This window comes from Ostrinia furnacalis, unplaced genomic scaffold (assembly GCF_004193835.3).
Source record: "Ostrinia furnacalis isolate ACB-3 unplaced genomic scaffold, ASM419383v2 OfSCF7356, whole genome shotgun sequence".
In the NCBI taxonomy this organism is placed as follows: Eukaryota; Metazoa; Arthropoda; class Insecta; order Lepidoptera; family Crambidae; genus Ostrinia; species Ostrinia furnacalis.
In genome coordinates, this window is record NW_021137595.1 from 183,022 (window position 1) to 207,648 (window position 24,627).

General features: G+C 38.8%; 2 protein-coding genes across 3 annotated transcripts; both read left to right on the forward strand.

Moving 5' to 3' along the window:
* The first annotated feature begins 5,758 nt into the window (after nucleotides 1-5,758).
* On the forward strand, nucleotides 5,759-15,273 carry Nmdar2 (glutamate ionotropic receptor NMDA type subunit 2). Its single transcript, XM_028320203.1, has 16 exons — nucleotides 5,759-5,997; nucleotides 8,818-9,228; nucleotides 9,315-9,454; nucleotides 9,556-9,771; nucleotides 9,860-10,097; nucleotides 10,173-10,486; nucleotides 10,587-10,831; nucleotides 10,968-11,169; nucleotides 11,264-11,587; nucleotides 11,667-11,944; nucleotides 12,036-12,138; nucleotides 12,229-12,377; nucleotides 12,501-12,721; nucleotides 12,936-13,036; nucleotides 13,469-13,698; nucleotides 15,081-15,273. The coding sequence occupies exons 2-16, from the start codon at nucleotides 8,832-8,834 to the stop codon at nucleotides 15,115-15,117; spliced, it is 3,195 nt and encodes a 1,064-aa protein (XP_028176004.1). The 5' UTR covers nucleotides 5,759-5,997; nucleotides 8,818-8,831; the 3' UTR covers nucleotides 15,118-15,273.
* A 4,256-nt stretch (nucleotides 15,274-19,529) lies between these two features.
* On the forward strand, nucleotides 19,530-24,126 carry LOC114364178 (tether containing UBX domain for GLUT4). 2 transcript variants are annotated; one of them, XM_028320202.1, is made up of 10 exons: nucleotides 19,530-19,646; nucleotides 19,738-19,859; nucleotides 20,286-20,478; nucleotides 20,650-20,869; nucleotides 20,951-21,314; nucleotides 21,476-21,670; nucleotides 22,023-22,185; nucleotides 22,401-22,584; nucleotides 23,144-23,482; nucleotides 23,540-24,126. In XM_028320202.1, exons 2-9 carry the CDS (start codon nucleotides 19,779-19,781, stop codon nucleotides 23,250-23,252), a joined length of 1,509 nt encoding a protein of 502 aa, XP_028176003.1. In that variant the 5' UTR covers nucleotides 19,530-19,646; nucleotides 19,738-19,778; the 3' UTR covers nucleotides 23,253-23,482; nucleotides 23,540-24,126. The 2 variants fall into 2 exon arrangements, with proteins under 2 accessions (XP_028176003.1, XP_028176002.1); XM_028320201.1 differs by having other exon boundaries at nucleotides 19,530-19,650; nucleotides 23,540-24,113.
* Nucleotides 24,127-24,627: the final 501 nt, after the last annotated feature.

A 24,627-nucleotide genomic window follows, 5' to 3' on the forward strand; every position in this document is an offset into this window, starting at 1 on the left:
GTTAACATGGGCTTGTGTCGGCTCATATACCCATTTACCTAACACCCTGTATAATTACGCACGAGCGATTAGGATGGGTAGCTTGGGGTCATTGTACGAAATTCTATCTGCTCGACGACCGGACTTTAGGGTATGTATCGCGATTAGGGCTGCCAGGTCCTAAAACACAAAAGCCGGACTCTGTGCTTTATTTGGCCGGACATTTTACCCTAAAAGCCGGACATGTCACGCAATTAGTGTCATAGCTTACGAGTGAATTCTATCATCATCGGTTGCCCAACATCCTGATGAGTGCGCTTGATATTATTCTGCAGCTCGACTTTCGCCTGGCGCGGCAACCACATAAAAAGGACAGGCCGGACACCTGGCAACCCTAATCGCGATAAGATTCGAAAACTAATAATGAGTTAATACAGGGTGTAAAAAAAGTATCTCCTTGTATGCAGGCAATCGCCGGCAGGGACTGTGACAGTTGAAGATTTTTTCCTGACCATCATAGTCCTCCAATTAAGGCCGGGATTATTTTAGTGGGTATACCTCTTTCCTTCCGATGAGGGGACCACCACATTACTTACCTTATCCTGTGAAGGTATGCATGCATTTTTCCCCGAAAAAAAAATAGTATAAAAAATTGATCACGACGTTTATGTGCCAAGCACTAAAGCCTTGTTGCAGTACCTAGTCGAGTAGGTAATTAGTGTTTTTTTATAATTATGAACTCTACTAATTAGCTTAGTAGGACTCCGGCGATGTGCCAGTGAGCAGGGACGCGTGGTGGGGGTTGCTACTCGCCTGTGAAAATATAAAAAAAATAGTGTGGCTCGACTAAACGATTTAGTAACCTACTCGACTACATTTTTGTTATTCAGATACGTTTAGCTACTTAATTACTCGCCACTCGACTAAATTACCCAACTAGTGCGAACAAGACTTACGACTGCGATTATATGAGACCAAATTGTACCGCGTGGCGGCGGTTACATAATAGATATCAGAATGTTTTTTTTCTTTAACTTTTTATCACTAAAGGGGTAAACATATTAGCCGAGTGTTATTACGCGCGCCCGCGCGCCTCGTGATAGAATCTATATTTGACAGCAGCCTTGACTTTGTGTTGTATTTTTTACACCCCTTATTAACGCATTATTGAGTTGTTGTCAAGATTCATACCTCAGTCAGACATTTTAAAAACGATATTTTTGGATGCCAATATTCCTAAATGGATTAACACGTACATTTTCTTTCATATTCATAAACAGGACCAACCACTGAACCACTTCGCGTTGTAGTTTCATTAGTCACAAAATTGAATTAAATGGATAGCCATAATATTATTACTTAGGTTACTATTTTAGATTGTTGAATATAAATAATTTATGTACAGATGGAGAATTATTTATATTTGACATTACTTAAGAAATATAGGAAATAGTAGGTGGAAAGTAACGTAAGATAAGCTGAACCAGCCAGAACCACGGTTATGTCTAGATTCATTCGTTCGTTCCAGCCAAAATAAGTACGCGAAAATGTTGCCACGATCTCCGCCCAAAATAAAGATAATTAAACTTATGATAAAGTACACAATGATGGATTGATTACGGCTGCAAAATTATGCTGTTAAACTGCTCGGCTATACTATAGACACGGGTTCGAATCCCTGTGGATGAAGATAGTAGGTACATAATTTGTTACATTACAACGTGTCCCAAAATTCAAGGATAAGCCAACGCCACAGGACGGACATAGTCATGACTACTTTAGGAAAAATAAGGAAAAAAATCTATCTCAATTATTTTTTTACTTACACAATAAATTATGAAATTCGACGAAAATTGACACCCCTTATGATATTTTACATTACCGCGACCACAATTTTTCAAATATTCCTGTTTTTCTGTTTATATCGACAACTTAAGTAGTGCTGCTGTTCACCCCAACTCTTAAAACCCCCAGAATCCTTGCAGTTTTTACACAAAAGTTAATCAAAATATGTTATTTCCTTAAAATTTTCAACGATTTTTACATTCACTCCACTTTGACTCATCGTTTTGTAAAAAAAAAGTATGAACACTACTGCGGCAAGTTTTTTATAAAGTTGACGCAACTATCCAAGATTCCAAAATGGTATAATACTCTAAGAAACCTAGTCGCAAAAAAGATATGCGTACCATTTTTACAAGCACTTCGCTTGTTAGTTAGTATGGGATAAATCTTGCAACTGAATTTAAAACCAGTTCTCCTTAACCAATTGAGCTAAAATTTGGTATACTTGTGTAAGTACGATGACAATGCAATATTATGGTACCATTGAGCTGGATGGAGTCTGGAGGTGGCCATAGGAACTCTTAACGAAACGGCGGAATTGCATCTAGTTTGGGTTCGTTGGACTTGTCTTTTAGAGCACTTTAGTGCTAGATGATGTCCAGGGTCCTGATAATGAAGTCAAGAGGTGGCAGAAGCTGGCCATAGGAACTCCTAAACGAAACGTCGGAAGCTTATCGAGTTTGGGTTCGTTGGATTTGTCTTCCCGAGCACTTGGGCCATGAGATTGAGAAACAACTGAAAAGTTTAAAATAAAGTTGTAATAAAAAAAAACTTTTTTTAAAAACAAGCTTGACTTCGTTTGAAAATTATAACTGACTTCATCATCAGGATCCTGGACATCATCTAGCACTAAAGTGCTCGAAAAGACAAGTCCAACAAACCCAAACTAGATGCAATTCCGCCGTTTCGTTTAGAAGTTCCTATGGCCACCTCCAGTCTCCATGCAGCTCAATGGTACCATAATATTGCATTTTCATCGTACTTACACGAGTATACCAAATTTCAGCTCAATCGGTTGAGGAGAACTGGTTTTAAATTCAGTTGCAAGATTTAACCCATACTAACTAACAAGCGAAGTGCTTGTAAAAATGGTACGCATATCTTTTTTGGGACTAGGTTTCTTAGAGTATTATACCATTTTGGAATCTTAGATAGTTGCGTCAACTTTATAAAAAACTTGCCGCAGTAGTGTTCATACTTTTTTTTTACAAAACGATGAGTCAAAGTGGAGTGAAAGTAAAAATCGTTCAAAATTTTAAGAAAATAACATATTTTGATTAACTTTTGTGTAAAAACTGCAAGGATTCTGGGGGTTTTGAGTATTGGGGTGGACAGCAGCACTACTTAAGTTGCCGATACAAACAAAAAAACAGAAATATTTGAAAAATGGTACTTAGTCGTGGTAATGTAAAATATCATAAGGGGTTTCGAAGAATTTCGCAATTTATTGTGTAACTTGAAAAATAATTGAGATATATTTTTTTCCTTATTTTTCCTAAAGTAGTCATGACTATGTCCATCCTGCGGCGCCGGCTTATCCTTGAATTTTGGGACACGTTGTATATTAGCAATAGGTACCGGTTTGAGATTACTACTAATCCATATCTGTGCACAACCCTAAGCTACCCATACCAGAGAGAGCCCCGATTACGGTCATTTTTAACGTCTCCAATCCAGACGCGCTTCATCGATTCTGCGATACAATTGGTCAAAACAAAAAAAAAACAGCGTACGTCAGCTGTTTTGACCAATCGTATCGCAGAATCGATGATGCGCGTCTGGATTGGAGACGTTAAAAATTACCGTAATCGGGGCTCTGTGTTTTCCTGCCCGAGGCATGTGTGGCAATAAGTGTTTACTAGTTGCTAAGTAAAACATTATTCTGTGGTAAAACACGGTTTTATTGTCTTAAAATTAGAAGCTTCTAACAATACATTCAATAAGTATTACAAAATATGATGTTTCTCACACTAAAATTCATTCTTAATCTGCACTCACATCTTTCAAGATTATCTAGGTTGCTTGGTTTTCACAAAAAATGATTTCGCGGGCTCGTAGCGTAAGTAAAAATATCGTCATACATTACCTACCTACAGAGAGGCGGGACGTGACGTCTAACGCCCGTTTCCCTCAATCACGGCCTCAATCCTTGTCCAAATCCGGATTTCAACTGTCAAATTTAATTTAGTTTTAGATTTTTCCGATGCGTTTACGCTTTAATATTGTTTAAATAGTCTTAAAAACAATATGAAAATGTAAAAACAGCAAATATTTTGACCAAAAACATTGATATTTGACAGTTGACGGACGGATTTCGATTAGGATTGGTTAAGTTGAAATGTGATAAATTGAAAATTATTAATAATCGCCGGTTATTATGAATAATTACCGACAGTCGAGGTAAAAGTAATAAATGAATTATTTAATAATGTAACCTTAATACTAACAAATATCATAAAAGAGAATCACTTCGTGTACCTAGGTACTATCCGTTCGCGATAAGTTTGCCGCTGACGATATGACGTCACTCGAAGAAAAGCGTTTATAACTTCAACAAACTATATTTAAAATATTTTTTATTTATTATTATTGATAAAAATTGTGTATTTGCGTAAAATAAGACACATTAATTGCGTTTAATCACTAGCTAATTGCGTTTAATCGGGTTTTTGGGAGGGGACGCGCATTCCACGGACCGGCAAACTTAATAGCGCGAACAGGTAGTACACACAACCACACATTTGAACGTTTTGATACCATCGTTCGTTCGTTCGTTCTTTTCAGCCAAATGACGTCCACTGCTGGACAACATTGGCCTCCCCCAAGGTTTTCCACAATGAACGGTCCTGCGCTGCCCACATCCAGGCTCTTCCCGCGACCTTCACCAGATCGTCGGTCCACCTAGTTTGATATCATATATGATTATAATTTGGCATAATGGGTTTAGAATGTTTTTTGCATAAAATATTCCTTTTCCATGATGCCGAAGAATAATGTTATGCTTAAAGTGTCAAATAGGTTAGGTGCGGCGGGGGTGGCCCTTGGGTCATCTCTAAGCCGCCTATTTAGTTTTATACATACAAAAATTATTTCATATTAATCACATTTACCAAATCATGAGGTAATTATTCATAATAACCGGAAATTAATTATTCATATTAACTTAGCTTTACGCCCGCGGCTTCGCCCGCGTGGAATTTTGTCTGTCACAGAAAACCTTTATCGCGCGCGTCCCTGTTTCAAAAACCGGGATAAAAACTATCCTATGTCCTTTCCCGGGGCTCAAACTCTATGCCAAATTTCATCAAAATCGGTTTAGTGGTCATTTACACCGTAACAAATATATTTAATAAACCATCACGCTTGAAGTTAATACCTAATTACCTACTAATTATTATAGGTATCTACGTCAAGAAAGAAATGTTAGATTATACCACTTTACTCAGGTAAATTATTTTAAAACACATATTTACTTAAGTTGACTATTTCATTACGTCATTAAATAATACAGGCATAGCGTGCAATTCGTCTTATTCTCACCCTATTACCACGGTAATACCATCGCACCACAGAAAAATAATAATTATAAGTAGCTACGAGTACTAGGTAATATAACTAGCTGTGCTATTACTACAGTAAAATCAAGCCTACTGTAGGTAATTGAGTACTTCGTTAAAGGTAAAGCAATATCTAATAGCTCCCGCTGCTATTCAGTGCCCAATTTGAAGGGAGAGGCTCCATTCCGACCGCACTTAATGGTAGCAACCGCATCCCTTATCGTCTAGTCTGACCCTACAGGGATCGGTGAAGCTTTGTCGACGTTTAGTCTTATTATGTAATAGGAGGCGTGGAGGTTGTAAGTGGGCGACGCAGGCGCGGTGGAGGAGGCTGCACAAGGGATGAGGGCGCGCCAGTCGGCGCTCGGCGACTGGAGGTGCTACGCGCTTCGCGCCGCGCCCCATATCGCCGGAGCGTGGCTCGGGGCGTGGCGCTTACGTAAACACGCGTGCCTCACAGCTCGCGCTCCGGGCGGCGCGGTGCCGCGCCACTGTCCGTCCTCGAACGACCCCATGTCGGCCCGCGCCGCCACCTGAGTATATGAGGATAGCTGCTCGCACGCTGCCGCGCCGCCGCCGCTGCCGCTACCACCATTGCCGATTAACGCGCTTATAGGTACGATATCAATATTACGCTTATACAGTGATACAACTACTCCCATGTATGGTAGTGATGACTGTTCGATCGTGGGAACTCCATTACCTCGGCACATTGGTGGGTGTAATGTTTACCTATAAAACTGTTTATCATCTTAATAAACAATTTGGTTAAGCATCGANTGCATCGAAACCAAAAATCAATTGACAAGAACTGCTTGTCACGGTAACTTAGAATACATAAGCCATGTAGAACAGCGTTATTAATAAAACTAACTGTAAATAGTTTTCTTATGTAAGTAGCTATGTATTAAATATAATTGTAGGAACTTCATATTATTCCATTTAGGTTGTTATTAGGCTATGATTGAAAAAAAAACCTAAGCCAGTAGGTAGAACAGTTATTAATAAAATTAATAGTTTTCTTATGTAGCTATGTATTACACATACCTACCTACATTATTAGGGACTACATATTACTTCATTTAGTTGTTATTATTAATTTCTTTTGATTGAAAGTTTGGTTGTTTTCTATCTATCATTAGCTCTCGTTTTTTTTACTTCTCTTACACATTTAATTATTGTAAAATAATAACATCAAATGAAAAAGTAGGAATACGAGTAGGTATCAAGTTCTAATTTGCTTTGCTAATTGTGCTTTTGTTAAAAATAATGTAATAACAGATCGAACTATTTTGTTAGTTATTTAGATCTCTAGTTATTTCATTTACCTAGATATATTTTTTATTCTAACAACCAATATACTCGTAAGTAGGTGTAGTCGTTTAAGATACCAATTTATTAGCAACTTAAAACAAACGGGAGGGGAGAAAAGAGGTATATTCTTGCAACTCACGAAGTTACTTGTGTGTTACATGCACAACGATAGTGTAAGTCTATCAAAAGCTTATGAAAAACGAACAGTAGCGAGCTACCGCACATGTAAAGCTCACTCGCCTTCGTGAATTGCAACAGACAGCTAGGTACCTATATCGTCAAGGGACATCAGCTCTTATAATTGTTGTTTACTATCGCGACACGCCCGGCAACCGCCTCTACAGGAGCGGTATCAGATTTCTAAGGACCTTGAAGTTATTTGAATACAATGTATCCGAAAAGCTAAAAGATACCCACATAGTGTTCCGCTTTGTAAAATTAAGTGTAAGAGCTGAGATGATCATAATGATGATCTGTACAAATTACGTGTTTCTTAAATATAATTGTTGGTTAGCAGAGATTATAATTTTTCGTATTCGAATCAGCGCGGTTCTTCTGATCTCCAATATTATTCGAAGCAACTCTCGTAGCATAAAATAATGTAGGCATATTAAAAATGTAACATAGCTTATTCTGAAGGCCGTAGATTTTGCAACGTAGCCCAGAGCTGTAGCGTGTACTTACTCTATAGGTATGCTCTCGTAGCATGGCCTTGTTCGTAGTTTCAGAAGCTTTTACTCGTAGTTCACGTCGGGACTATAAAGAATGTAAACAAAGTAGAAGTTTTATATTTTTTATTCATGACTTTGTCGACGGAGGTGGTAGAGTGACGACCAGCTAACTTTAAGGAGAGAAATAATACTCATCTACTGTTTTACATACTTAAGTAGGTACCTACGTATAATAGTGTACTAATGTACTTTGATTTTCTACAGCATATGCTGCGAAATGCACTGGCTGCTTTTATTTCCTATCAGCTAACCAGGTTGATTAAATCAAATCTGCAATATGTTTAGTGAGATGAAAAACTATAACTCCATTTTTGGGTTTTATTCGTATTCTTCATAGGCCTGATCGTAGCAGAGAAAAATACCTTTTTTTTAGCTACCCAAATTCGTAGCATTATTGTGCATTCCGTAGCCTCACCCGTAGCCCGTAGTAGGTACGGCGACAACTTATAATTTCAATAGCCGTAGCATAAAGCTCTGCTGTAGCCATATTTCTGTTATCAAGTAGCTGACGTAGCAACAGTCAGTAGGTAGCATATTATTATCCGTGGGGCGTAGTATGGGCGCTGAACTTACGATTTCAGTAGCCGTAGCATAAAGTTCTGTCCGTAGCCATATTTTTGTAACACGTAGCCGACGTAGCATATCCGTAGCGCGTAGTACGGGCGCTGAACTTATGATTTCAGTAGCCGTAGCATAAAGCTCTGCTGTAGCCATATTTCTGTTATCAAGTAACTGACGTAGCAACCGTAGCATATCCGTAGCGAGTAGTACGGGCGTTGAACTTATGATTTCAGTAGCCGTAGCATATAGTTCTGTCCGTAGCCATATTTTTGTAACACGTAGCTGACGTAGCAACCGTAGCATATCCGTAGCCCCGTAGTACGGCGCTGCTGAATATATCAGTAGCCGTAGCATATAGCTCTGTCGTAGTCAAAATTATTTCTGTAGCACGTAGCACATCCGTAGTCCGTAGTACGGCGATGTTTTATGATTTTCGTAGCCGTAGCCCGTGCGTAGCGTAAAGTTTTGTAGCCATGTTCCTGTAACACGTAGCATATCCGTAGCGTAGGTCATACCTACCCCAATTAAAGCTGCTAGCAGATGCCAAACAAAGCTAATGGTAGTTGGTAGGTAAAATTTTGAGATTTTTGACTAGATAGGTACACGTTATAAGTATTAATAAAATAACTTATGTTTAAAATATCTAACGGGATAATACCTTTTCGTTAGTTCTAAGCTGGATTCTAGTAGGGATAAGCTATTGAGACGAAATACGGCTGTACAAATAATGACCTCTATTGAGTAAAAAATGTCCTAATGTATTCTAATTTAATATAATTCTACTGGAAGATAGCTGGGACAATCAATTTATATAGTTACATTTGTTCTAGCATCAAAAGTCGAGATGCAGGCGCGCACAGCGCTGATGGCGCTGGCGGCGCTGGGCGCGCTATCGGCGGCAGCGGTAGCGGTGGCGGCGGCGGCTGAGCGCGGCGGCGGCATCAAGGTCGGCGGCGGCAGCGTGGGCGGCGGCGGGCGCGACGGCGTGCGCGGCGGCGGCGTGCGGCTCGGCGGCGGCGACGGGCTGCGGCGCCCGCGCACGTCCCCCGCCCCCCCGCCGCCTCGCCCGCCCTCTGTCATCACGGCAGCGCTCGTCGTGCCGCACAAGGCATTCGGCACGCGCGACTACACGAAAGCCGAAAAGGCAGCACTATCTAAACTGCCGCGCAAACTAAAACTCTTCTCGCAAGTGCGTCTAAATGTTACGCTTTCTACACAAGGCCTGACGCCTAGTCCAATGTGTAAGTTAGTTTTTTTAAAACAAACGTAGTTTTATAAAACGTAGTTTCTTCATTCTATATCTAAATCTTACTTCTGTTGCTTCCAGCTATTCTGGACTCGCTTTGTAAAGAATTTTTGGCGGTTAACGTGTCGGCCATTCTTTATCTTATGAATCATGAACAATACGGACGGTCTACTGCCTCTGCTCAGTATTTTTTACAATTGGCGGGATATCTTGGAATACCTGTAAGTTTAAAGTTTTTTTACTTTCTTAAGTGAAAATAGTAGTTCCTTAAGCAAATATTTCTTGATTAATATTATTCCTTCCTCCTCCCTCATACTTGAAGGTCATAGCGTGGAACGCAGACAATAGCGGTCTAGAAAAACGGGCGTCACACGCATCCCTGCGTCTTCAGTTGGCGCCCTCCATAGAACACCAAACAGCGGCTATGCTGTCTATTTTAGAACGATATAAGTGGCATCAATTTAGCGTCGTTACCTCAGCTATTGCTGGACACGACGATTTTATACAAGCGGTGCGAGAAAGGGTCACAGCATTGCAGGTATATTGAAGTTTCAATTGAATTTTTTGATTCTCATGTACGACTCAGCGTGATCTTTATCCCTATTTCCCTAATCATGATATTTCAGGATCGCTTCAAATTTACAATATTGAATGCGGTAGTAGTAAAACGACCGTCAGATTTGAACGAGTTGGTGACAAGCGAAGCTCGGGTAATGTTACTTTACGCCACTCGAGAAGAAGCTGCTGACATACTGTCCACTGCCGGCGACCTTCATCTCACAGGAGAAAACTTTGTGTGGATCGTTACGCAGAGTGTTCTTGGTTCAATGCAACAACCTAATAAGTTTCCTGTGGGCATGCTTGGTAAGTCCCTAATCCCTTTAATAGCTAATAGAAAAATAATAAGAAATTACAAACTTACAAAATGTTTAATTACAGGTGTACATTTTGATACGTCGAGTTCGTCGCTGATTGCTGAAATCGCAACGGCCGTAAAAGTGTTCGCTTACGGCGTTGAATCGTATATTTCGGATGTTGAGAACATAAGGCATCCCCTGGGGACTCGACTATCTTGTGGCGGCGCAGGCGCGGGTGAAGCGCGGTGGTCGACTGGCGAGCGATTCTATCGGCATTTACGCAACGTTAGCGTGGACGGAGAAGCGGGCAGGCCTAACATCGAATTTACTCCAGATGGTGAACTCCGGGCTGCCGAGCTTAAAATCATGAATCTCAGACCTGCGATTGGAGAACAAGTAAGTGACTAATTCAGCAATTTAGTCACACAGCAAAAAAACCACACAAAATTGAAACACATGTATTTCCCATACAACTAAAAGTTTGTCTTCTTTACAGTTGGTATGGGAAGAAATTGGGACGTGGAATTCTTATCCAAAAGAACGCCTCGTAATCAAGGACATTGTATGGCCCGGTGGCTTACATACGCCACCTCAAGGTGTGCCCGAGAAGTTTCACATGCGCATTACGTTCTTGGAAGAGCCCCCTTACATAAACCTCGCACCACCAGACCCTGTCAGCGGTCGTTGTTCGTTGGACCGGGGAGTCATTTGCAGAGTTGCTCCGGAAGTAGATGTTGCTGGGTATAATTTATTCTTAACATGTTTCCTTGTTCTGGCCTAAATAATTGAAGAGTTCTGTGTTGCATGTAAAACTTGATCTCTTTGCCATCACAGGGGCGTGTAAGACGCTTGTGAAACGTTTTACTTTTGTTTTTAGCTTAGAAGCAGGGGCTGCGCACGGGAACAGCTCGTTATATCAATGCTGCAGTGGATTTTGCATCGACTTGCTACAGCAATTAGCAGAACAACTGGGGTTCACTTACGAGCTGGTACGAGTCGAAGACGGTCGTTGGGGAACGCTCCATCAAGGCAAATGGAATGGACTTATAGCAGATCTAGTCAATAAAAAAACGGATATGGTAAGTGCAGTTACAATTAAAAACCAATATTTTACAGGCTTATTGCAGTTATTGCATTTATTGCATAACTGATAACTAATATTTCTTTTTTCAGGTGTTAACATCTTTGATAATAAATTCCGATCGAGAAGCTGTTGTAGATTTTAGCGTGCCTTTCATGGAGACAGGCGTGGCTATTGTGGTCGCCAAACGTACTGGCATAATTTCACCCACGGCATTCCTTGAACCCTTCGACACCGCTTCATGGATGCTCGTTGGAGCCGTCGCAATTCAAGCAGCTACTTTTTCAATCTTCTTCTTCGAATGGCTTTCACCAAGTGGATTTGACTGCTCTACTGGGCACAATTCAAAACGTGTACCACAAAACCGTTTTTCTCTTTGCCGCACGTATTGGATTGTATGGGCAGTTCTATTTCAGGTAGGTAGGAAAATACATTTACAATTTTGTTAGTGAATTTTTTTTAGAACAAACCTGTATAATCAATAAATTTTAACAGGCATCTGTACACGTCGACTCACCGCGAGGGTTTACTGCTCGGTTTATGACTAACATGTGGGCTATGTTCGCTGTGGTGTTCCTTGCTATTTACACTGCCAACTTAGCCGCGTTCATGATAACTCGAGAAGAGTTTCACGAGCTCAGTGGCATTGACGACCCTCGGATATCGCGGCCGCTGACACACAGGCCTGCACTCAAATTTGGAACAGTGCCCTGGTCACACACCGATGCCACTCTGGCCAAATACTTCTCAGAGCCACATGCCTATATGACCCAGTAAGTAGATCTACTAGATGTATAAGTATAATTTTTGGTCCTTTGAACAATCATTGTTAATCACATTGCCTATTTTTTATTACATTCATAGGTACAACCGTAGCACAGTGAGCGCAGGTGTTACGAGTGTACTAACAGGGGAGCTAGATGCATTTATCTACGATGGTACTGTGCTAGATTATTTGGTGTCTCAAGTAAGTTCTATTACTCAGTTACTTAATAGGTACATAATGTTAGATTTCCTATTTGATAAATATTTTTACTGCTGTCTATTTGTGTTGTAGGACGAAGACTGCAGACTTTTGACTGTAGGTTCGTGGTATGCCATGTCGGGTTACGGATTAGCATTTACTCGTAATTCTAAATACCTCAGTATGTTCAACAAAAGGCTACTTGATTTACGGTCTAATGGAGATCTTGAAAGATTACGCAGGTACGTAATAAATGAATAAGTAGAATAGAACTTATCTCCGTTTACTAAGCGTAGCGTTACACTACGTTTAAACTACTTTCATGAGTAAACTAAGTTACCTTTTAATGAAACGACTGGTTGCAGGTACTGGATGACCGGTACGTGTAAGCCAAATAAACAAGAGCACAAGTCGTCAGACCCGCTGGCCCTGGAGCAGTTCCTGTCTGCGTTCCTGCTGCTGATGGCCGGCATCCTGCTCGCGGCACTGCTGCTGCTGCTCGAGCACGTGTACTTCCGCTACATGCGGACGCACCTCGCCGCCTCTAGCGCGGGCTCGTGTTGCGCCCTTGTCTCTCTCTCGATGGGTAATAAACCTATGCGTTAGGTATATTATTATCCTCTTCGTGTTTATCTCTGGTCTCTCTAGTTGCTAAATCCATGCACTGTACTTTCGCTGCACGCGGATGTCTAAGTATCTTCAGGGATAGCCTTCTCTCATTTTCCATGATGGATACCGTCTCTACACATCATCAATCATTGTTATTTTACAGTTTTTATTTTCACATTTTATGATTTCAGGGCAATCTTTATCGTTCCACGGAGCCGTAGTAGAGGCGGCGTCCCGAGGATTTGGAGCTGGAGGTCGTGGACATTGTCGTTCTGCAGTTTGTGCAGCGCAGGTTAGAATGATTTACTCGTATTTTGTTATAGGACGCGTCAAATATCTAACTTCATGTTACAAATAAGTAACCGTATCCTTATACGGTGTGCAGGACTATATCTACATTATGGAGTCGTAATTTGTAGTCGTTTCTCCTTGCACAGGTATGGCGCGCGCGCCACAGCGCCATAAGCGCCGTCGCCCTGCTTTTATACTGTGGATACGCGCCGTGTAATACCCGCTGCCGCGCCGCTACTGCCCTGTATACTAACAACAGTATAGTGGACCGTTAAACTATGCTTTAACGGCGTGGGAGCGACGCGGTGGTGTGCTTTACGCGGCGCGTATCTAACAGTGTAGGAGTGCGGCGACGGCGCGGTGGCGGCTTCGTGTGCAGGAGCGCTAAAGGTATAAGGAGCCGTAATTTCTTATGTCGTTTCCTCTAACACAGGTATGGCGCGCACGACACGAGCGCGACGCAGCAGTGGCGCGAGCGCGGCAGCTGGCGGCGGCGCTGGCGGCCCACGGGCTCGCGCCGCCGCCGCGCCGGCTGGCGTCCGCCGCGGCGCTGCTGGCCGGCGGCGAGGCGCACGACGCCACGCGCCCGCGCACGCTGCACGCGCCGGCCGACCTCCTGCCAGACCTCGACCGTCCGCTCTCTTGCGGCGACTTACGCGCAAGGTGAGCTTTGGTGACTGTTTTTTTAATACTGAGAAACACGGGTCATAGCACGACTTTTACGAGTAGGTACTTACCTAAACATAACTCACAGCTTGCTGTTACAACACAGTCGAAACGTCAAGCCACAAAATACTCATTAAAAAATTACGCATTTATACCCGTGTTTCTCTACTTTAAAACAATAATAATTGTTATGGAACGCGAAAGTTTAATTTGATGACTCTCCTTAAACGTTATTCTCAGCCCCCATTTTAAAAAAAAAACTGTATCTTCATTAATTACGACACAGTAGATAATATAAGTATATACTGTGATTACGAGACGAGATACCAGACAATGTGATTTATAGGTGATTTATAACTATATAAGCTCACAAGGTCACAACTACCAATAAAATAATTGATTATTGAGATTTGTACTCAGGAAACGAAAGTGTTTACTAACCTTAATGGCTTGGATCATTACTTTTTTATCTTGATAGAATACTTAGGGCTGATTTTTCAACCGTCGGATAACTTTTAACTGAAGAATAAGTTTGGCACATTGACAGTTTTAGTACGGGAAATATGTCAAAATGACAAGGTTATTCTTCAGTTAAAAAATATCTGACGATTGAAAAATCAGCCCTTACTTAACTACCTATTTTACCTAATTTATATTTTACCCATAAGACTTGTGTTGTGTCCAGGTGGTTCTAGTAATTCAATCGTCCAAACATCGAACCAAATCAAACTAGGGCAAACTTTACGATCCTCAAAGCAAACAACTCTAAGCAGTGCGACAACCGAACTTCGAACCTGGGTGGGCAAACTTGTTTAACTTGTGTTTAAAACTGATGTGTGGAATTAAACAGTAAGAATAAGAACGGTCACGACACCATCTCATTTCGATAAATTATTATATTCGCTAAAAGTATTATGATATTCAAGCTAAACAGTAGTAAGTATTAAAAAACATAACCCTCCTTCTGGCGCAGTCGGGTAATTATCATAATTCGCCCATCTAATTTTCGCGAGAAGTTGTAAATAAACCTAGCTTTTTGCCGCGGCTATGTGGCTTCGCCCGAGTGAAATTTCAAAAACTGGAATAAAAGCTACCCTATTTTCATCCCTTTCATCAAAATCGGTGCAGTGTTTTAGGCGTGAAAGCATAACAGACAAAGTTACTTTCGCATTTATAATAATTAGTATGGATAGTGTACGAGTAATACATAGAGGGATTCCTTGCTTGAATTGTTTGAAACTTGAATCATAGAATTAAGAACTTTTCGGGAAAGTCATACCTAAAGTATTTTAACTAGAATGATAACACAGATGAGAGAGTACCTATGACTAGAATCTATAAGTATTTTTTTTCTACTGGAGTTTTCTTTTCATTTACAGAGAGCGGACACGAGTAGAAATGGAAACAGTGCTGTGAGGCGTATATTGCGCCACCTTATTTCAATTCCTGAAGGCTGTTCTTACACCAAGTTATACAAGACGAAGTTAGTTATACCTAATGTTAAAATACGGACAGATAAAAGAGCGTTGTAATTATTAAATAAATTATTCCAATTATTAAAACAGAGAGCTGGACGTAGATAGCGAAGCGTTGTTGTGGGACGCGCGCGCAGCGCAGGCTGGGCGCCGAGCGCGCGTCCTCGTGTTGTCTACTACAATAAAATATATTTTTTGGACAATATAATTGTGTTTTGCATAGTTTACCTAATCTGCAGTGATCAATGTGCATTATGGCTATAAAAGTAGTTCATAATTAATATTAATGATCAGTGTATTAATAACGTCCCGTCTCATAATTATTAAGAAATTAAAATTTTTATTGTACTGATTACTTTTAATGTCTATTTACGTTCTTAAATGGTTATAAATATTCTCTTTTCGATATAAAATATTAAACAAATCATTCGGTCATATTATTACAACAATAAATATAACAACATGCCCGGAACAACAATCAACTTAATTACAGTGACAAGTAATTTTACAAGACACCAATTAAGGACCTACTACATAACTACCTACTTACCATACATTTAACTAATTACCTAGCTACTTATAACACTACCTCAAAAAACATATAGTAGGTAGTTACCTACGTAGGTAGGGCAGAGTACCGGGTTTGGTCATCTTTAGGTACGTATTATACCTACCTACCTACTTTGCACCGTTTTAATTTTTTATAGTGTATCTTCACCACCAGTTTTAAATATTTATTAAATAATTTTACAGTATTTTTGATAGTATAGCCTNTAAATCAAATCGAAGCGAAGAAGAACCTTTAAAGTCATTGGGCTATAAAGGAGTCTAGGTATATCCTTATTAGTAAGTACGTAACGTTAATGGAGAAGTTTCGTAATATTGAAAATATTATATTTCACTGAATGGGATTAAAATATAGACCAAAACTAAAAAGACGGTGAAGTTTTTTTTTAATCTATCAAAAAATGGCTTGACTCAAACACAGGCGGTGCGCTACCTATTCAAGTTTCAACCACAATGCTTACCACTCCAGCGCACCGTGCCAGCTCGTTGTCGAGAATGACACTATACTTATTCTTCTATTTTCAGTTATATTAATAGAAAAAAAAATGGAAATCCATTCTTTTTATTTGGTAAATAATACACAATTTGTTAGACAATCTAAAGAATCTAAACTAAGATCACTGTTTATTTTTTCGAAAGCTGTAGGTAGGTCACGTCAATGATTCTGATCACAGACACAGATCTCACTGTCTTTCATTAAACGAGAGGTCGGTAGGCTTACTCTATACAACGTAAATGAGCTCTAAAACAATTAACTGTTTGTCGGCAAATGACATAGGGAAATACACCATTTCATACCACACAATTCAGGTGATAGCACGACATGCACTTACTGGCAACATGTTTATCTAATATACAATAATAATATGTTACAGTCAAAACTCATAATCGTTTTTAGTGGTTTTGATTGATGCCTTTGGTCAATATCACTTTTGACTGATTTTTCCAGTCAAAAGTGGTTTTGACTAAGGGCGTTAGGGTCGCGACCTACAGGTTGAAAAACACTGGTTTAGGAGATAGAGTTAATTTTGTGATATTTTGAAGGTAGGAAGCCATAGTTCCTCTGTAGTTGAAGTTTCCTTCCACCTGCAGCCTAATCATCAGTTTCCACCAGGTGTGATGAAGGGCAAGAGCTTCCTCGTTGAGAATAAAAACATGTTCTGTCCAGTTACTACTAGACAATAGTCTCTAAATCAGTTCTACGTACTTAATGTAAACTTAGAGGATTACCAATATTCATTCACTCTAAGAAAGTCAAAAACATGTAACGGAATCGGCGACTTACCACTTTAGTGGAGCGATTACAGGACATAGTGGCCCATTAAGTACATGTTTTTTTGTATTATTATGTTTTATGTATGAAAGTTCAGGAAACGGCGCAGTTTTTAAAATCATTCTGGACCTATGGAAGTTCTTTTTTTTATTTAAACTTTTATGTTGAAAATTTGATAGTGTTCTGCTAAAAGCATATTTTTTATGTTTCTAGCAAAAATTTTGTATCTTGCATCAAAGATAGTAAGGTGATTATTTTTTTCAAACATCTGCAGTTAATAACGCGTCTGTCAAAAAAAAGAAATCTGAGAAAAGTCAACCCAAAAAAAAGATAAAAAACGTTAAAGCCTACTAGGTCATAAAATTTCAAAATATCACAAAATTAACTCTATCTCCTAAAAAAAGCAAAATCGTAAAACATACATGGGGGCTCATGGGGGTGATTTAGATCCCCGATAGTCACCTTGAGTAAGGAATCTAAATTTTTCTTTTAGACCTCACTGTTTTGGCCACCTTGTATATTATGCCCAATAAATACCTATGATAAGAAATAAAAAGCAACACTACTGTGGTACCTAAGGTAGGTGTGATCACGTTTTATGCACAAATTATATAAAAAATAGACTTTAAAATGGTTTTATAACACATTTTTAATTATTTCCATGTAATTTTCACTAATCCTAACACTTTGTATGAATTTAGACTGATTTCCTGCAGCTAAAAGTGGTTTTGACTAACGTCCTTGTTCATAACCACTTTTGACCGGAGAAATCAGTCAAAAGTGATATTGACCAAGAGCGCACAACCAATGATAATAAATAACTATAAAAAACATCTTAGCGCACAGCTAAACCACTGGACGGATCAGGCTGAAAGGACATCATACATTTTGGTCCAAAATCAAAAGTGCCGGCCAAAAAATAAAAGCGCTGTATTCTGATATTTCTGATAGAACACGTCCGCCTTAGCATTTGTTACTATGGCACCAAAGCTGTAGCACCACGGTGCATCGTAGTATTTGAGTTCTAAAAGTCTGTCTTTTTAACATTTACGAGATAAACTATTTACTAAAACAAATGAAGTACCTTGCCTTGGGGTTCCGGACAAAGCCTTCTCTACCACAGCCCCTCCCGGCCCTAGAAGCCCCCCAGGAAGGGGGGCGACAGGAGCAGCTTAGCACACAGTTGTTCCCGTCCGACGGTGCTGGTGACCTGTGCAAAGCAGGTGGGGGCGCCCCCGGCCCGCTGGCCATCACCGAGGAGAGGAAACTGGAGACGATCTTGCCCTAGCAGGCGACACAACTTAATGGTCTCGGCTTCAACAGTGTTACATGACAGGACGAGGAGTTTAGTGGCCGACTGACTTGGCTTGAACCGGAGACCGACCACAAACCCTCCCTCAACCCTTCACCGCTGGTCTCGCGCTCCACCCGCGTATGTCGGTCACTGTCGGTTTATTTCTTTAGTACCGAGAGCGAAGTTGCCGTGTGTTCTCTCAGAATGCAGCACATTTTTTTTGGCCAGCACTTTTTGATTATGCACCAAAAATATATGAAACGTGGATGACTTTGATCTCAAATACTACGACGCACAGTGGTGCTACAACTTTGGTGTCACAGTAACAAATGCCAAGGCGGACTTATTCTGTCAGACAGAATACTGCACTATTTTTTTATTGGCCGACACTTTTGATTTTGAACAAAAAATGTATGAATCGTCGCGTCGATGACTTTTAGATCTCAAATACTCGACGCACAGCACTACAGCTTTGGTGCCATAGTAACAAATGCTAAGGCAGACGTATTCTGTCAGAATACAGCACTTTTTTTTGTTGGATTTTGGACCAAAAATATATGAACCGTGTCCTTTGGCATGCATGCAGATGTTATGACGTAGAAAGGATTTTATGAAACTCCACCCATAAGGGGGTAAAACGGGATCCACGTGTACGATGTCGCGGGCGGCCGCTAGTTATGTATATGAAAGCTGTGGATTTATAGCCTGGATAAAAAAAACGACGCGCAGCAAGTAGGTACCTACCGCACGTGGCGATCCAGCCATCTCGACTCGAACTTTACGGGGGCAGGATGATTTGATTTGTTTCCCGCGCGCAAAAATTGGATCCAGTAAGTATGTATAATTTTTTATTATTACTACTGGATTAAAAAGCGCAACATCTTTACTGAAACTCAAGAGAAAGGGAGGGATAGATATTAATATCATTCATTGCATCGTGTAATTAAGTTTAGGATGACTAATAAAACAAATAAATAATTAATATTTGAAACTAAGATTACCTAGTTAAATAAAAAATCACAAAATTGTCGGCCATTTAGGCTTAATGTGTTGGCGAATCAGGGAATTACAATCCCAATTCCTGGGTAATCGGTACCATGTGGCAACATCGGCCCAATCCGGCCCATCATGGCGGTTGTTTACTATTTTGTTTATTAGGGAAAAACGAACAAGTTGAACCCAAAAAAAAAAACAATTAAAAAAATAAGTGTCAGTTTGACAGCCCGGCCGGAATCAATGAGTTTTTTGTGATTGAAAAATTGAGACTCATGTTTGGATAAAATATATAATAACTATTTATTTATCGGTATTGTACTATTTACCTATAATCAACTGGGTACGTAAGTAATTTAAAGTTTCTTCTTCTATTACACAAAAAATCTACAGGTTTACTTTGTAAATTTAAACGTGTATTTACGTTTTTTCAGATAGGAGTAGTTATTTTGGTAGCCAGATAAAATAATCTACAATGTCTAAGGATATTATTGTTTTAACCCCTAATGGCAGAAGGCAAAAAATCCATTGTACACCAGATACAATCATTCTACAAGTAAGTCAAATGTGTCTATTTATTTAGTGTNAAGTTACAGGCAGTCGAAAATGGCCTGAATTGCTTTGAGAAAAGGATGGTACGGCCGTGCCGCTTTTTTGCTCGACTTGGTGGGGGCACTGCCGTGCCCCCAGATTGGGAATTGAGATTTCCTCTGACCGGGGGCCCCTTCGGGCTGGGGGCCCGTGGCATTTTGCCGACTTGCCACCCTATAGTTACGCCACTGGCTCCATGACACCATTGCACCAATCTATCACCAAATCCGCTACCCATTGACGANCTCTCATAAATATAGCCCTAAGCTCAAAGAAAAAAGATCTCGAAGAAAAAAGTGCAACACGGGAAGCAAGTTCAAACAAGTAACAAAGTTTTATTATTTTTGTATTACCTATTAATACATGTAATTCATAAAGTGTAACTTAACAGGTGTTAGAAGATGTTTGCCAGAAACAAGGATTTCAAGCAACTGATTATGACCTTAAGCACCATAATCACATACTTGATTTAACCACTAGTATCCGATTTTCAAACTTGCCTAACAAAGCAATGCTTGAAATGGTTGAAACTGAAAGAAAACGAGAAGAAACTATGGTCACAATTGGATTGATGTTAGAAGATGGTATGTAATTGATATTTACTTACTCATTCAAAACTTCTTTAACCTTCCTTATTGAGATTGACATTGTCTTTATAGAATACCAGCTCATTTTTGTAAATTTCATAAGTTCTACCATGATAAATAGATTTTTTTTACAAATTATTGACTAATCTATTATTTTTCTTATTAAAGGTGAACGAAGAACTGCAGATTTCTCTCCCAATACATCTCTTTTTGAACTTATAACTACCTTGGCACCAACTGAATTTAAGACTCTAAGGCAACCAACAATCCTTTACATGAGACAAGAAGTTATAGGAGAATCTGCATTACGAGGAAAAACTCTGCGGCAGTTGGGACTCATGAGTGGCAGGGCCATTCTCAGACTTTTAAATAAAGCTGAGGAAGCAAAGTAAGTAGTAAATACAGCTATCAATATTTTACTGATGATTATTTATACTGATTAATAATTTGGTATTCATCTTTCACTTAGACAAGCCAATGTGTCTGCTGTCTACCGGCGACCAGTTTCTGAAAAACAGCACAGTGAAATTACCAAAAAATTGGAAACAGATGAGGCACAGCCAAATTCGGATGAGAAATCTTATCCAGGCCCTTCAAATGTCTCAAAGGATAACCAAGCAGCCTTTGATCCTGTCAAATTGCTGAAAAATGAAAAAAAGGATAAAAAGCCAGAAACAGTTACTATTGAGCAACCTATCATACCCAGCAATCAGGAGACAACCACAACAGTGGACAGTGAATTAAATTTAAAACAAGAGCCTTCAAGTACCTTTTCTGCAAGTACTCAAGCAAATCTAGAAAGAAGATTAAATATTGAAGAAGAAGTCACATTTGTAAGTCATACTAATTTCCCAGTTATGGCTTTTTGTTGCATGACTTCCTGTTGTGGTGACAGACCATCCCACCTACCTTCCGGCAACGTTGCGCTGAACATCTTGCATATTGCATATGAATTAAAGGCTTTTGTAACAATATACACTTCTTTCCGTTTCAGTTGGGTACACAAAAAGCTATAGCTTTTATGCAACCAGAAGAGGCATTAGAGGAATTAGATGATCTCCCTGATGACTTTTATGAATTGACAATTGAAGAAGTTCGAAAACTATACCATGACTTGCAACAAAATCGTTTAGAACTAGAAAATACACCCCTTGTCACCGCTTCAAAAAAACAAGCTTTAGAACAACAGGTATCAAATATTACATTGATTTTATTACAGATCTATATTTCTACAATTATTGATTCTGAAATGCCAATGCCACATGCAATTGCCTTTTTTGTGCACAGATAGTTTCATATCTGATACAGTAGTTAGAAATTATAGTTGGAAATTATATCATCTGTAATTTTTAGGCTCTCTTGAAGCAGAGGAGGAAGGGGTTGCGATTAGGGTCTTGGGCCAGGGCCCTCTCGGGTCGGGACCCTTGGGGGCCCGTGGCATTTTGCCACGACGATGGCACAATATTTATATAGCAATTCGAAGGTGTTTTAAAAATCTCATAATGTGAATCTAATACCCTCTTTAACTTTAATGTTTCCAGACTTCACAGCAAAAATTGAACGTATACAAGAATGTTGTTGTTCGAGTGCAATTTCCAGATCATATTATACTTCAAGGAGTATTTTCACCAACTGACATCATTCAAGATGTTATGAATTTTATCAAAAGTCACTTGATGAGCCCTGATAAACCTTTTCATATATGTGAGTATCTTTTTTTTTATTAATAAATTACTGTATTTACTGTTGATACAATTTCATATTACTTTTAATGGATTTGAAAGTTCTAATCTTTAGTTTTGATCTTTTAAGTGGATGTATATTAGAAATCGAATATCATTTTTTTTAACAATGGAAATATTTTGCTTATACATATTTACTATTTATAAGAATACCTACCTAATTATAAATTATTTCAGATACAACACCTTTGAAAGAGACACTAGATCCTAATATGACTCTCATTGATGCAAAATTCGTACCTTGTGTTCATATGCATTTTAAATGGTTGGACGATAATGAAAACCAGACATATCTCAAAGAAGAAATATATTCAAAGAAAACTTCAAGTGATGCAGCTAGTATTTTAGCATCTAAATACAGGTATGTTGATTTTAAAGTCATTTCCACACAAAATCTCGTGTTGATAACTTAGTAATAAAATGATGTTATTTATATATATTGTGATTGAGTTTCTTTATTTATTACAGAGGATGGCCGGTCAATAGATGTCACAAAAAAAATTTAGAAAGTTAATTATTTAAAAATTATTTCCGCATTCCGCATATCGTGTCTAGTTCTTGTCTGACTGAACCATCCTTGGCGGTGATTTAATTTATATGAAAAAAATTGAAAATTTAATTCAACATTTTAATGTACATATATTTTTTTACTTCAGATCAACATTTTCATAACAAAGTTACGAACAAAGCTAATTATTTTATGCATAAATGATTCAGTTGCAAAAAAACATCTGAATAGTAGGTTAAACATAAATTTAATTTTTATTTATTATCCCTAAACACTAAAAAAGTTTTTGAATAATGCTGGGAGGCGTCAAATATCAAATGCTTTTGAAAAGATTGTAACAACACGCAACACCGTGCCAGTGAAAATTGATGGACAAAGCTAAATCTATAATTTAATTATATATTTTTTTCAGAGCACCCAGCAGAAGAAAGATAGAGGATGGAGGTGAATCTTCAAACAGGTCCACAAGAGGTTCATCAAATTCAAAAAACAGTAAAGTACCAAAGTGGTTTAAAAAGTAAACTAGTAACCATGATTGTTATACTATACAATTTAAAACGTATACTCTAGTCTGTTTCATATTTTAGTCCTGCCTGACTTATGAAATTGCTGTTTTTTCATCAATATTCAGTAGTAGGTATTTAATTCCGTTCATACTATAGTTTGTTTGTTTATTGTTTTTTTATTTAATTTCATGGACTTTTACATTACATATATTTTATATTTATTTTTATATTTTAATTAGAATTAAATCAGGTGAGATTCAGGCTAAGAGCTTCCTCGTTGTGGATAAAAAAAAAAAAAAAAAATATTAAATGCTAAACGGCAATTTCATGGGTAAGAAGGACCTAATATTTTCTGGAATAGATATGGTTTAGGAGATAATAAATTGGATATTGGACTATATTTTGGAAATTTCAACCATGGATTCATATAAATGTCCCAAACGCGATGTATTTTTTTTCATATTTCGAATTTTGATGCACAGAATCTAGCATTAGACGATATTATGTATTATTATAGCAAAACCACACCTATTACAACGGCATAAGATGCCACTGGTTAGCTTGGGGTTCTCTCGTCTGTATAATTTACTATGTTTTATTGTGTTGTTGTGCCTGTACTTACTATATCTTCAGTCTGTACTTGATATTAGATTCATAGAATTTTTCTGGTGTATTGTAGTCCGGAATGCACGGTGTTATTGCCGTTCTTGACTTTTACACCCTGTGTAGGTATTATGTGATTTATTATTACATAATAGGGTTCTATTATACATATTCGAGATAGTATTTAAACACTAAAATTATATATACAGCCCAGCCATATTTAAATGATAACTTAATCACCTTTTTACTCTGTAAGTTATTTTTAGATGATAATTATGTTTTAAAATAAAGTATTTGATACAAGTTTAAAACTTTTATTGAAAGTAGAATAAGACTGCATTGATGTACGAGTACATTTACCTAACTAATAAATTGGCTAGGTAAGAAGTTAGATAATTAAAATGATTCTGGTCCCGGTGCTAGCTTATTTCTATTTTAAGGTGGGAGGGTGCATAATAATTACACCGTAATATACGAGTTCCATTACTCGTATATTACGGTGTAATTATGCATCAGCTATGCTTCATAAATCAGGATATTGTCTATAATGATACAATCCGCTTTTCTACTATGACTGATCACAGAAAGTCATTTCATCAATATTAACACCATATCAAAGGGGATGGAACCACCATCCCAGCATAGTAGTTTTAGACCCAGCACACCTTTGTATCGTACTAAAATCGTAAATCGTACCGGAAAACGCAGCGTGGGGCGTCCACCCACAAGGTGGACCGACGACATCATAAAGGTAGCAGGGAAGCGCTGCACGCAGGCCGCTACCTGT

Coding starts and splice junctions, on each gene's coding strand:
- LOC114364178 (XM_028320202.1), top strand. CDS start 19,779: ATGTCTAAGGATATTATTGTTTTAACCCCTAATGGCAGAAGGCAAAAA. Junction 22,186..22,400: donor TGATAAACCTTTTCATATAT/GTGAGTATCTTT, acceptor AAATTATTTCAG/ATACAACACCTTTGAAAGAG. Junction 22,585..23,143: donor ATTTTAGCATCTAAATACAG/GTATGTTGATTT, acceptor TATTTTTTTCAG/AGCACCCAGCAGAAGAAAGA.
- Nmdar2 (XM_028320203.1), top strand. CDS start 8,832: ATGCAGGCGCGCACAGCGCTGATGGCGCTGGCGGCGCTGGGCGCGCTA. Junction 11,170..11,263: donor TCAATAAAAAAACGGATATG/GTAAGTGCAGTT, acceptor TTCTTTTTTCAG/GTGTTAACATCTTTGATAAT. Junction 12,378..12,500: donor GATCTTGAAAGATTACGCAG/GTACGTAATAAA, acceptor GACTGGTTGCAG/GTACTGGATGACCGGTACGT.